Source organism: Sinohyriopsis cumingii, chromosome 9 (genome assembly GCF_028554795.1).
Source record: "Sinohyriopsis cumingii isolate HCF-2022 chromosome 9, ASM2855479v2, whole genome shotgun sequence".
Classification (NCBI taxonomy): domain Eukaryota; kingdom Metazoa; phylum Mollusca; class Bivalvia; order Unionida; family Unionidae; genus Sinohyriopsis; species Sinohyriopsis cumingii.
In genome coordinates this window covers 45,376,916-45,387,990 of record NC_142969.1, presented here as the reverse complement: position 1 = coordinate 45,387,990, position 11,075 = coordinate 45,376,916, and the positions used below count along the sequence as shown (strand labels likewise).

The 11,075-nt window shown below is 34.0% G+C and overlaps 1 protein-coding gene across 2 annotated transcripts in view; it reads left to right on the top strand.

The window, feature by feature from the left end:
• Positions 1-371: 371 nt before the first annotated feature.
• The window catches only part of LOC149791714 (uncharacterized), a 52,950-nt gene continuing 42,246 nt past the window's right edge, over positions 372-11,075 (top strand). For both annotated transcript variants that reach the window (XM_089970224.1, XM_089970223.1), the window contains exons 1-2: positions 372-462; positions 10,921-10,983. In XM_089970224.1, coding sequence (XP_089826350.1) covers positions 382-462; positions 10,921-10,983 — 144 coding nt within the window. In that variant the 5' untranslated portion in view covers positions 372-381. The remainder of the gene's footprint in view (positions 463-10,920; positions 10,984-11,075) is intronic.

The window sequence follows — 11,075 nt, the reverse complement described above, 5'->3', positions numbered from 1 at the left end:
CTAGTCTACTTATTAGGTTTTCAATAAAATTGTGATGTTTATACTGTTCACTATTAAAGTAAATACGAATTCGTTAGTGAATAGGTCAAGTAACCATTAGATCCTTGTCTACCTTCTGCTTTGGTAAATGAATCATCCTGGATCAAATGTCATAGTTACAAAAACGTATCAACATTGCGATGGTGGATCTTTTAATCTGAATGACAAAATTTAAGTAAGAAATTGTCTTATTTTAGAAACTATTTTACAAGATGACATAAAAGATGTTTTAATCTGAATATCTTTTGGATATATACACCTTTTCATCTAAAACAACAAAAGCACAACAAAACAACAGCTTTTGGTATCTTGTTAGAGAGTAAAACAAATAGCAGGCCAAAGATGGCCGACTCGCGGGGTCGGCTGTCAGGTACTCACCAGGAGGAATTTCACGAGGATGAAGTTCTTGATCCAAGAATTCAGGTTTTAAGATAAAGAAATTTATTGTATAGCTGTTTAACTATGAGTCAGATCATTTTTGCATAATTTGTCCCTCAAATACTCAAGTAAAATGTTACGTTCCTCATGCTGAGAGCTCATTTGCATTTAAGTAATCAAGCCAGTACAGTAGTGTAGTGTATGAATTTGTTATGCAAATGAAACAGTGGATTCTACAATTCACTTTTAATGTGTAATAAACCGTGCTATGACTTTAATTCATTCAAACGTTTTTTTTTATTTAAAAAAAAAGAATCTCAAGAATTGAGAAAGAAATAGAGATGCGAATTAGGCAGTCCGCTCATTTGTGGTAGAATTAGTACTAATATTAGTACCCTTACTCGTACCTCGTGGACAACCACAACAAATCAAGTTGAGGCTACGTCATCGTAGCTATGGTAGAATCAGCTTCCCGTTCATAGGGAAATCTGGGTGTGTTTGCGTCATTTGTATAAGTATCCATGTTTCTAACTATTGATTATAAATCTACGTAGGAACCGTTAATTTTGAAATGGCCTTAGCCTAAGATGTGCACAGTAGGACAAACCCAAACAGTATCACAACAAATGCAATTAATCACTGGGATTTTTTTAAAAAAAAGAAACATAAATGTGCATTCATGAAAAACCAAAGCAAAATGATATCAGGCTCTTTTAAGAGTAAAGTAGAATACATTTTTAACATATGGGATGCATATCAGTCTCAGCAAATAAATCAAATTGAAAAGAGCAACACACAACATATTAAACAGATAACTTATCACAACACAAAGTCTGTAACAGGCATGACAAATACATTAAACTGGCATACTCCTTAACAATGATTGCTTTGTTCATGGTTCGTTGTAATTTATAAAATTGGATACCAGCAGAATTCCAAGTGAAATTTGTAAACACAAATAGTCCAGGTCCAGGTGTAAGCATGAATGAATTTCAAACATGGCAAACAAGCAACAATATTCCTTCTTTCCTATTACAATTCCCAATGGAACGGTCTTCTAGAAAAATCATTTGTGGATGCCTACAAGATGCAGGTTAACATGCCTTTCCTTGTAACAAAAATTGTATTAAGTGGCAATTATGATTGTGCATAGTTTTAAATGCATTATAGATGATATTTTAAAAATCACTTTCACATGTGACAATAGAGAGATCAGCTTAGGACAAGAAAGGAACAAAGATTTTCCAGGATTTGGTCAGGAGTCTGACTTTGAATGAGGATTTATAGCATGGAAATGGACAAATACTACAACTGTTGATCCCAAAAATTTCCTTTCACTATTCTAAATTCTGAAGATAATGTGATAGAATAGAGAGATCAACATTGGACAGATCAGGAGATTTCCCAGGATTAGGTCAGGAGTCTGACTTCAAATCAGAAGCATTTATACTGACTAGGTTTTTAACATGGAAATGGACAAAAATAACAACTATTTAAAAACAAATCTTACTCTTTTTCTAAATTATGAAGATCATGAGTCTTTTCACAGTATTTTTAGTATTTTTAGCCTATCTTAGTAGATCATTGCCTGATTATATTTGTGGCAGTCATCATCATCATTATTGATCTCCGCACAATGGACATGATGTCTCATTGCTGGATCAAGGTTTCCTTTGTAGTGAGCATGGGTTTTCCTTAGAATAAAAAAGGTCATTTTAGTGTCTAAAATTAAAATGTGGCAATGTTAGTGCAACTCTGCTGATTCCGCCAAGAGTTTTGTATTGTTTACTGTCTTTGAGTAGATTCAGGTCGCTGACTGCCTGCCCAAACTACTAAAGCTTGGTACTGTTGGGGTCTGGGTTAGATTTAGGAAGTTCTTAAAATCACTTAAAAAATCTTGACTCCAACCACCAAAATTCCTGTTTGCATCCAATTTTGAATTCCATGTAATATTTTGGTTTTTTAGACATATCATTTTAGCATTGTGTGGTAACACAAGTTTATATATCTAATTACAATTAAAATATAGAATTCAGACCAACCCGTTTTATACCAGTTGAGCTTTTGATAATGTCTGATCCAACTACTATCCATTAGCATTGTGTATCTTTTCCTGAATTACTTCTGATCGCACATAGTATAATCCATCTAGAAAACTTGAAACACCGAAGCCATACTGACCCTGCCAAAGGAATCCAAGTAATGTTGATTGTTTTATGCTGCTTCTGCTCGTTGGTAGTCCAACTATAATACATTGACATCTGTGATCCTTTCCAAATTACTATTGATAAGACAAAGAATAATCCACTGATTACTTTTAGGTTATTGCCTGTTGAATTAGCACTTATTGTGTCATGCTTGCTTGCATAAACCAGGTCATAGTCACATGATCACACAAAGTATTTATCATAAATATACTACATTAGAAACAAGCTTTGAAACAAATAAAATTCTGTTTCTGAATTTTCCTGATAATAATTTTGAGTATGCAGGAGATTTCAATGAGCGATGAATGGGACAAGAGACACCCCTGGTCTTGGGAGGTAAAAAAGGAGGTTGCACGTCTGCTTTCAATAACTGCACTCCAAGTACACACAGTATAAGATATTTTAGTGAGTGGATGCTCCAAGTACACACAGCATAAGATAGATTAGACACTGCATATTCCAACTGTACAGAGTTATGATAGAATATTGACTGCATACTGATAGTTTGAAGACAAAGATTTCTTATGATGTCACTGACATTGCAGGTGACAGTATTGACATGTATTGGTGAGTGTTCTTAGCCTTAGCAAAGGAAGCTGTTGGAAATTATGCAAGGTTGCATGGTATATATCCATACATTTTTGTTTTTCAAGAACTGTTTTACTTATTGATAGCTCCCAGGGGTATAACAGGATCAAAAAGATACATGAGCCTCTAATGAAGACTGAATCAAGGAAATAATAAAGTAGAGACAAACAGTCATACGTACAATTATGTATCGATATATACAAGGATATACAACATATCACTTTTATTAAAATGTTATACAATTTTATACATTGCCTTGGTATTAAAGCCATTGGGATAAAAAGATTCTAACCTATGAATCCAGTAACTTTCTTTAATTAGTCTGTTCATCTCGCCATGTACAATATCGATTGATGTGAACAAAAAATCACGTAAAGAGTGATTATTTGTATTAAAATATATTGAAACAGATGAGAACTTAGGATGCATACAATTTTATAATTGAAAACGATGATTATTTATTCTCTTCGAAACGTATATATATGACGTACATGTTATCATAAGAGGTTGCTATGAAATTGGGCATTCACTATCACTGATACTCCTGTTTCCTGCAATGAAACTACCTGACAAGCCAACAAGGCCAGAACATGAAAAGAGCTTGCATTCACAAACTCTTATGTGCATAACGAAAGCTAAAATATAGAGTCTTAAAAAAGAACAATTGGAAATATTGTTTGAATTTTGCAACAAGATGAATGTTTCCTTGATGTCACATGATCTAAATGAATTGCAAATTGAGAATGGATATTCCTGTTGTCTCTAATACATCTGAGAATACAACTATTGGGCCTTACATCTGATGTGCATCTCTTTCTGAGCACACAGGGGCCGTCATTTTTACAAGCTGGTTGCCTCGGACAACATGTCTTTCCTTAATAGCAATAAAAAAATAACTCTTAATGTAAATATGTCAATGACGTAATGGAACTGGTCTGGAAGGGAACATTTTACACATTTGATTTAGTAGTTAAAAGTATTATATAGTGCATCCCACTTTTGTTACAATGCATAATCAGATAGGAGCCAGTCTGGAAATGAACATTACATATTGCAGCTCACTTTTGGTTCAGTATGTAATCACTTTTGGTTTACTAATCAAATATGAGTCAGTCTGACAAGGAAAATTTAAGTATATATTGAATCCCACTTTTGGTTCATTAGGTAAACAAATAGTAGCCAGTCTTCAAAGGAAAATTGCATAGTCAGCCCACTTCATATTTAGTAGGTATTCAGCTACTGTATGTACTGACTTATAAGTTGAATCAACTATAATTTGCCCCCCCCCCCCATTTTAGGGCTGCAAAAAGTTAATTTCTCTCTGACTCTCCTTTAAATTGGATAGATGGATAGACATAGAAATTGGAAAAATAAAGATGAAACCAGCTAAGAATAAAGACATTTGTTTTACTGAGTTGAATATGTACAAATAAATTAACAACTTACATTTTGTCTATCTTGAAATCCATAACGCTTAACATTTTTACTCTGTTTATACAATAAATCCATCCATTGAACTATGTCATATAAGGGTATAAATATGGTAATCTGGAATGATGCAATTCACAGTATCTTATAATATATTAATTCCATTAGTATTATAATAAAGTAAAGTCCACACTTTTATGAGTCACACTGTCTAATATCTGGTTCAAAGCTTGAGAATTCATCTTCATAATCAGAGTTACAGATAAAATTCTGAATTCCTTCACTGTACTCTGGTCATGATAAACATCGTCTGACTCAGATTCCTCATTTGAATCTCTTGAATGAAATTACTGAAGAGTTCATCATCTTCTGTCCCATCCATTGCATTTGGAATTTACTCCATCCATTATCCACCGAGATACTAACTCAGTTCCTGGATGCTTCACATTTCCTGCTTTTGTAAAAGCTTTGGACCCTTCTGCAATCTACTTTTGCCACAGTTTATGCATATTTGCCTTCAATGGCTTGATTAGCAAACATCCAGTAGTTGCAGTACTGACGTGGTGCCACCAGGGATCACAGCTTGGTATGCTCGATATCGCCACAACTTTTTTTCACAGATGCACCTGAAACATGCTGCTCTAGAACCCACTCGTTCAAACCAAACTCCCAATTTGCATAACGGCTTTCCATTCAAATTCTTCAGATGTCTGGCATTATCATTGAAAACTGACTTTTTCTTGCGCCAGTCATGCACCTGTTTTGCCAACACAACCAAATTCACATTCTTCAGTACTATTGTTGTTTTTGTCTGCAGAGTCTTTAACCTTTCACTTAAATGATCCATCTATGCATTATGTTTTCTTTTGCCCACATTGGTGAAAGTACCTAAGTTTACCAAATCATAATGTATGATACCTAAGTGACATAGTACATTGTAATTGACAGAACACTGACTATTCATAAACTCTGACCATTATTTATGTAGAGGTTGAGCTTGGGGTCTGTAAGAGACACTTTGATCATACAGTCTTTGAAATCTCATCAAAGGATTGCCACAACTGAACAGGTGTCAGTTGCATGGTATGATCAGAGGGACTGAACATGGCATTGAACAAATATCAAATTCATGATACTCAAAGGAATGTCCACTGGGGAGAACAAAGCAGTACTGATTTTACATGCTAAAAGATTAAGGTTGTATTTATCTGATTAGCACCTCTATCAAAATATTGTGAATTGAGAAAACAATGCAAGTTTTCCTTGACAAGCTTGGTGAGTAAGGTAAGATATTTTTTATATATCTCGCTTATAAGATGACCCCTATTCTGCATTAATAATTTTTTTTGAAGAAAAGGTTGATTTATAAGAAAGCATATTCAGTATAAACCAGTCTGAAAAGAAAAATTACATAGTTCACCCAGCTGTTGGTTTAGTAGATAATTAAATGAAAGCCAGTATGAAAAGGAAAATAATTTATTGAGGCCCACTTTGGGTTCACTAGGTAAACAAATAGGACCCAGTCTGGAAAGGAACATTACATAATGCAGCCCACTTTTGGTTCAGTAAATAATCAAGTAGGAGCCAGTCTGGAAAGGAAAATTACATAATGCAGCCCACTGTTGGTACAGTACCGTATATACTCGCGTATAAGCCAAAAATTTAGGAAAAAAATAAGGCCTGGAAGAAGGGGGGGTCGGCTTATCTGCGGGCCAAAGTCCAAGTCTGAAATTTTTAACGCTTTTTTCCCTCGATTTCCAGTATTTATTGTTTCTGTTGATCACCAAAGATGAGATCACATGCCTAATGATGCCACATGGCTCATAAGATTTCTGCTGTCGTGAAGTGAAACAAATATTTTTTCTAACTTAAGTGGTAGGATAATGAATGAAAAACATGTTTTAACGTACTTGACATGTATTTGACAGATGTCCATCCACCAGAAAATGCAGCCATACGTGTTATTTGAGCCACAGTGGTACGTGTATTTTCCAAAAGAACTGCCATATTAGTAATCTCCAGTCAAGTATTTAACCCTCAGCTAATCGGTAATCATTAAACCTACAGTATCGTACAAATGCACGCTAGCTTATTTCAGTGTAAATATGAAAAGAATCTACGTAAAAAAAATAAAAGAATTACGATACTGAAGGTATATACGACAAACATTTTGATCGAGAGTAGAAATACATGTACGATAGTCTTAAAGGAACAATAGCGAGAGGCTCCAGAGGGGTTTGTTGCGTGCATGCTTAGGAAGGGTAAATAAAAGGGCAATATACGAGTCAGCATGAACAATTGTAAAACAATATAATTTGTGGGATTTCGTTGACAGGTGTTTTAGAAGTAATCGGCAGCCACAGTTTATATACTACTGTTGTTTAGTTGTTTGTAAAGCAAAGTGGTTTGTTAGCAGTAGAGTGTTGTACAATAGCTACCATATGCTTAATCTGTGGTAAATGCCTCGGGAATAATAGGCTTGTTTGGTGGCACAATGCCAATGACTTTACTAATACATGCCGACTCTCAAATGTATTGTTTAATGAGATATGGTAGTGGACATGGTTTCTGCTCAAAGTTATAAACTGTCACAATACTTGAATAATGTCCACGCTGAAACCAATCATATTTTGATCAATTGAATCACACTGTCGGATGACCATGATGACAATGACGACGTATATGATGAAAGCACGCTCGTAACAGAAGCCGAGTTTCGTGAACTGTTTGGCGAGTCTGATACAGAGCCAGATTTTGAAGGATTCCAAAAGTAATAGAACTTTTATAATTCATGATTTTAGAATGAGGATTAATTAAATTTCCATTAAGACTTAACACTTTAGAATTGTTTTCATTTCAACATATAAATTAGCTTTCTTACTTTCATTTTATTTAATAATGTGATTTGCCTAAATAAACATATTCAGAACTCACTTTGTGCATCTTGTGATGTACCGGTAGTCTAGAAATTATGGGTCAGCTTATACGTGGGTCATGCACTTTATAACAGTTTTACCAATTCAGTTTGGGGGGGTCAGCTTATATGCGAACGGGCTTATACACGAGTATATATGGTAGATAATCAAATAGAAGCCAGTCTGAAACAAAAGTTACATATTACAGCCCATTTTTGGTTCTTTGGGTAAACAAATAGTAGCCAGTCTGGAAAGAAAAATTACATAATGCAGCCCACCTTTGGTTCAGTAGGTAATCAAATATAAACCAGTCTGGAAATGAAAATTACGTAGTGAAACCCAGTATTGATTTATTAGATAATAAGATAGGATCCAGTCTGAAAAGGAAAAATTACACATTGAAGCCTGCTTTTGGTTCAGTAGGTAATCAAATATAAACAAGTCAGAACAGGAAAATTACATAGTGGAACCCACTTTTGGTTCAATAGATAATCAAACATACTTTTATTAGTGGTATTCATTGCAAAATTTTGTAATTACTGTAATTAAGCTAAACATTAATTTCTTTTAATTTTCTGGACATTATAATTTTCAAATTTGTAATAATTTTCAATAAATTAAACATGAAAGTCACCAGTTTTGTTTTCTAAAGCTGACAAAAAATCCTATTAAGATTAGAAATTGAACTGAGAAATGTTTTACCTGTTTGCAAAAACATGTATTTTAGTAGATGACCATGAGACTGTGAGATAATTAGCCATGTTATATATTGAAGATGAATTGAAAGTGTTGTCACTGATCCAAAATAAAAAAGTCAGCTCACCTGATTACTCATTGAGATGTACCAAAGACTTGATGTAGACAATGCACATTTTTAGTAAAGAGGATTAGCTTGTGTGTTCTATAGTAAAGAGAATTAGCTTGTGTGTTATATAGTTGTTTGCAGCTAATTATCTTTGTTTTGTTTACTTTGTTTGCTTACTTTTCCTGTAAACTGAACTTTATCGAAATTTATTTGTGACAAAGTGTTAAGCATTTCCACACATAAGTTTCACAATTTCTCGTCAACTTAGTTTAATTTAATTGCAGATTTCCTGTTGAAAAACCAATTTTTTTTACTTAGTGGGTTCAGTCTTTCTATTTTGAGTATTGTTACAAATAATGATGTTATATAATTAAATTCCTGAACAAATCAAAGTAATTTTATTCATTTCCATATTTTGGGGTTTCATGGCCATATTTGGATTTGTTGAGATCATTTCAGGTATTTTTCAAAGAAAATGAGGATTATTTTTCAGATTTTCATTATGAATAAATGTAGGTTGTTTAGGTGACATCTCCTGTTGGCAATCTTCATGATATGAACAAAACATGTTGATACTAGAACTTGTGGACCAGTCAGCAACTTGGATACATCATAGACTAGGTCACGCTCATAAATAAGATTTTAGTGATGGTTCAGAGTTGTTTTTACTTTAATGAATTAATTTTGTTATTACTTCATTCAAGCAGATTAAGCAATTATGATATCTTCCACAGTTTGTGAACTTTTCCAGAGTTTACAGAAATTACAGTCCAATTTAGATTATCATCAATAGCAGTACATGTTCAGTATGAACAGACTGACATAGCTTTAAAGCAAAAAAAAACCACGCATGGAACCCAAATTCTTCATATATAAAAAATGCCCCACTGAAACATTGTCATGAAATTATTGGTTGCTGGCACATCAATACACAGACAATAAATACATTTTCTGGACATTATATTTGATTTTGTTGTTATTGTTGTAGGGTTTAACGCCATTTTTCAGCATACGATAGGCTATACATAGTGGCCAGTATTAATGGTGGATGAAGAACCCGGGAAAACCCCGGAAAGAACCACCGACCCACAAGAAGCTACTGGCAAGCTTTCTCACATACCCACATTGGCTGAATCCAAGACTCAAACCTACACATATAGAGGTGAGATGGCAGTGATCCGTAATGGAGAGCGCTTTAGACCACTCGGCCAAACGGGGCTCCCATTATATTTGAGAATATAGATAATTTTCATTACTGTATGAATAATTGCAACAGAGAGAAAAGTGATTATTTTTTTTTGATGACTGGATATTTAGGTCAATGACAGTAATTGGTATTCTAACACCAACCTAGCCTAGATAAATTTGCTGGGTGCCCATAGAGTGGGATTGTTAGTCAAACACTTACATTATTGAAAGCATGTTTACATGATCTTGATTGGGTTTTTCCCTATCATTTCTTACTTTGTACTTAATTGCTCTGTAAATATTGAAAGATTTGGCAAAGGAAGTCAACAAAATAGTGTGGGATTTTTATATTTTTCATTTCAAATCTAAATATAGGATTCTTAAGGGACAAAAAGGCACTTATGAGGGATGTCACTGTATTGTCAGTCAGTGAGGCAAAAAAATCTACTTATTAAATTCACAAGGTGGAGATTACATAGCAAATACTGGCAAAAAACCTATTTATGCAGTTGGTGATACTCTGGTACTGTAATACATGTAAATACATTCAGCCATAATCATGACTTTTCATTGCCTCAACTGCTTGAAGCCCACTTGTTACATGTAAATCCAGTGCACCTGTCCCAGAAAGCTTGTTAATAACCAGATTGTGCAAAAACTACTCAACACAGACACATTACATTTTGTATGCATATTTGTATTCATATGTAGATGACCTCATTAGATTGTCAGACCATTACAGCAGTTGTTCCATTTTTATATACACAGTCATTTTTTAATTCTTTTAACACGGCCTTGTTTTATGGAAAACTTTGTTAGTGTCAGTAAGCAAAGACCACATAGAACTTAAAATATATCTGTATTTTTTAGTTGACTTTGACATCCCAAAGAACCTAGATACATATATTATGTATATATATATGTGTATATATATATATATATATATATATATATATATATATATATATATATATATATATACACACACACACACACACACACACACACACACTTATAAGTTGGGTCCAATTGCAAACAACATGGATCCTAATATGACCTCATGTAATGCACTGGCAGAGATTAGGGTCTTCATTTTGTTCTACTAATTAGTCCTAAAAGCCTCATAAACCCAGATCTGCCAGTGCATTATGTGACAGCAGATCTGTGTCTGTGCAGTCTGCAGTGGGATCCAGTTTATAAGTTATATCCAGTATATTATTTATGTATCTAATGCATCACCACAATTCATTTCATTGTCTTAGGGACCATACCAATGCAGTAAAATTTATATCTAGAAATGGGACAGTACATTTTTTTAAATTCATGTTTTGAGTCTTGATCAAAATTTTGATAAGTTTGACTTTTACTGCAGGTGGAGCTGGAAAGACTGAACAGGGCATCAGAGGACATCAACAGGCTTGAATTGGAACTTGATGTAAGTAATCAGTGAGATGTAAATGCAGTCAAACCTAGTCAGTCAATTACCTGCATAGAGATGCCCAATTTTTGTCCCCTCAAAATTTATGT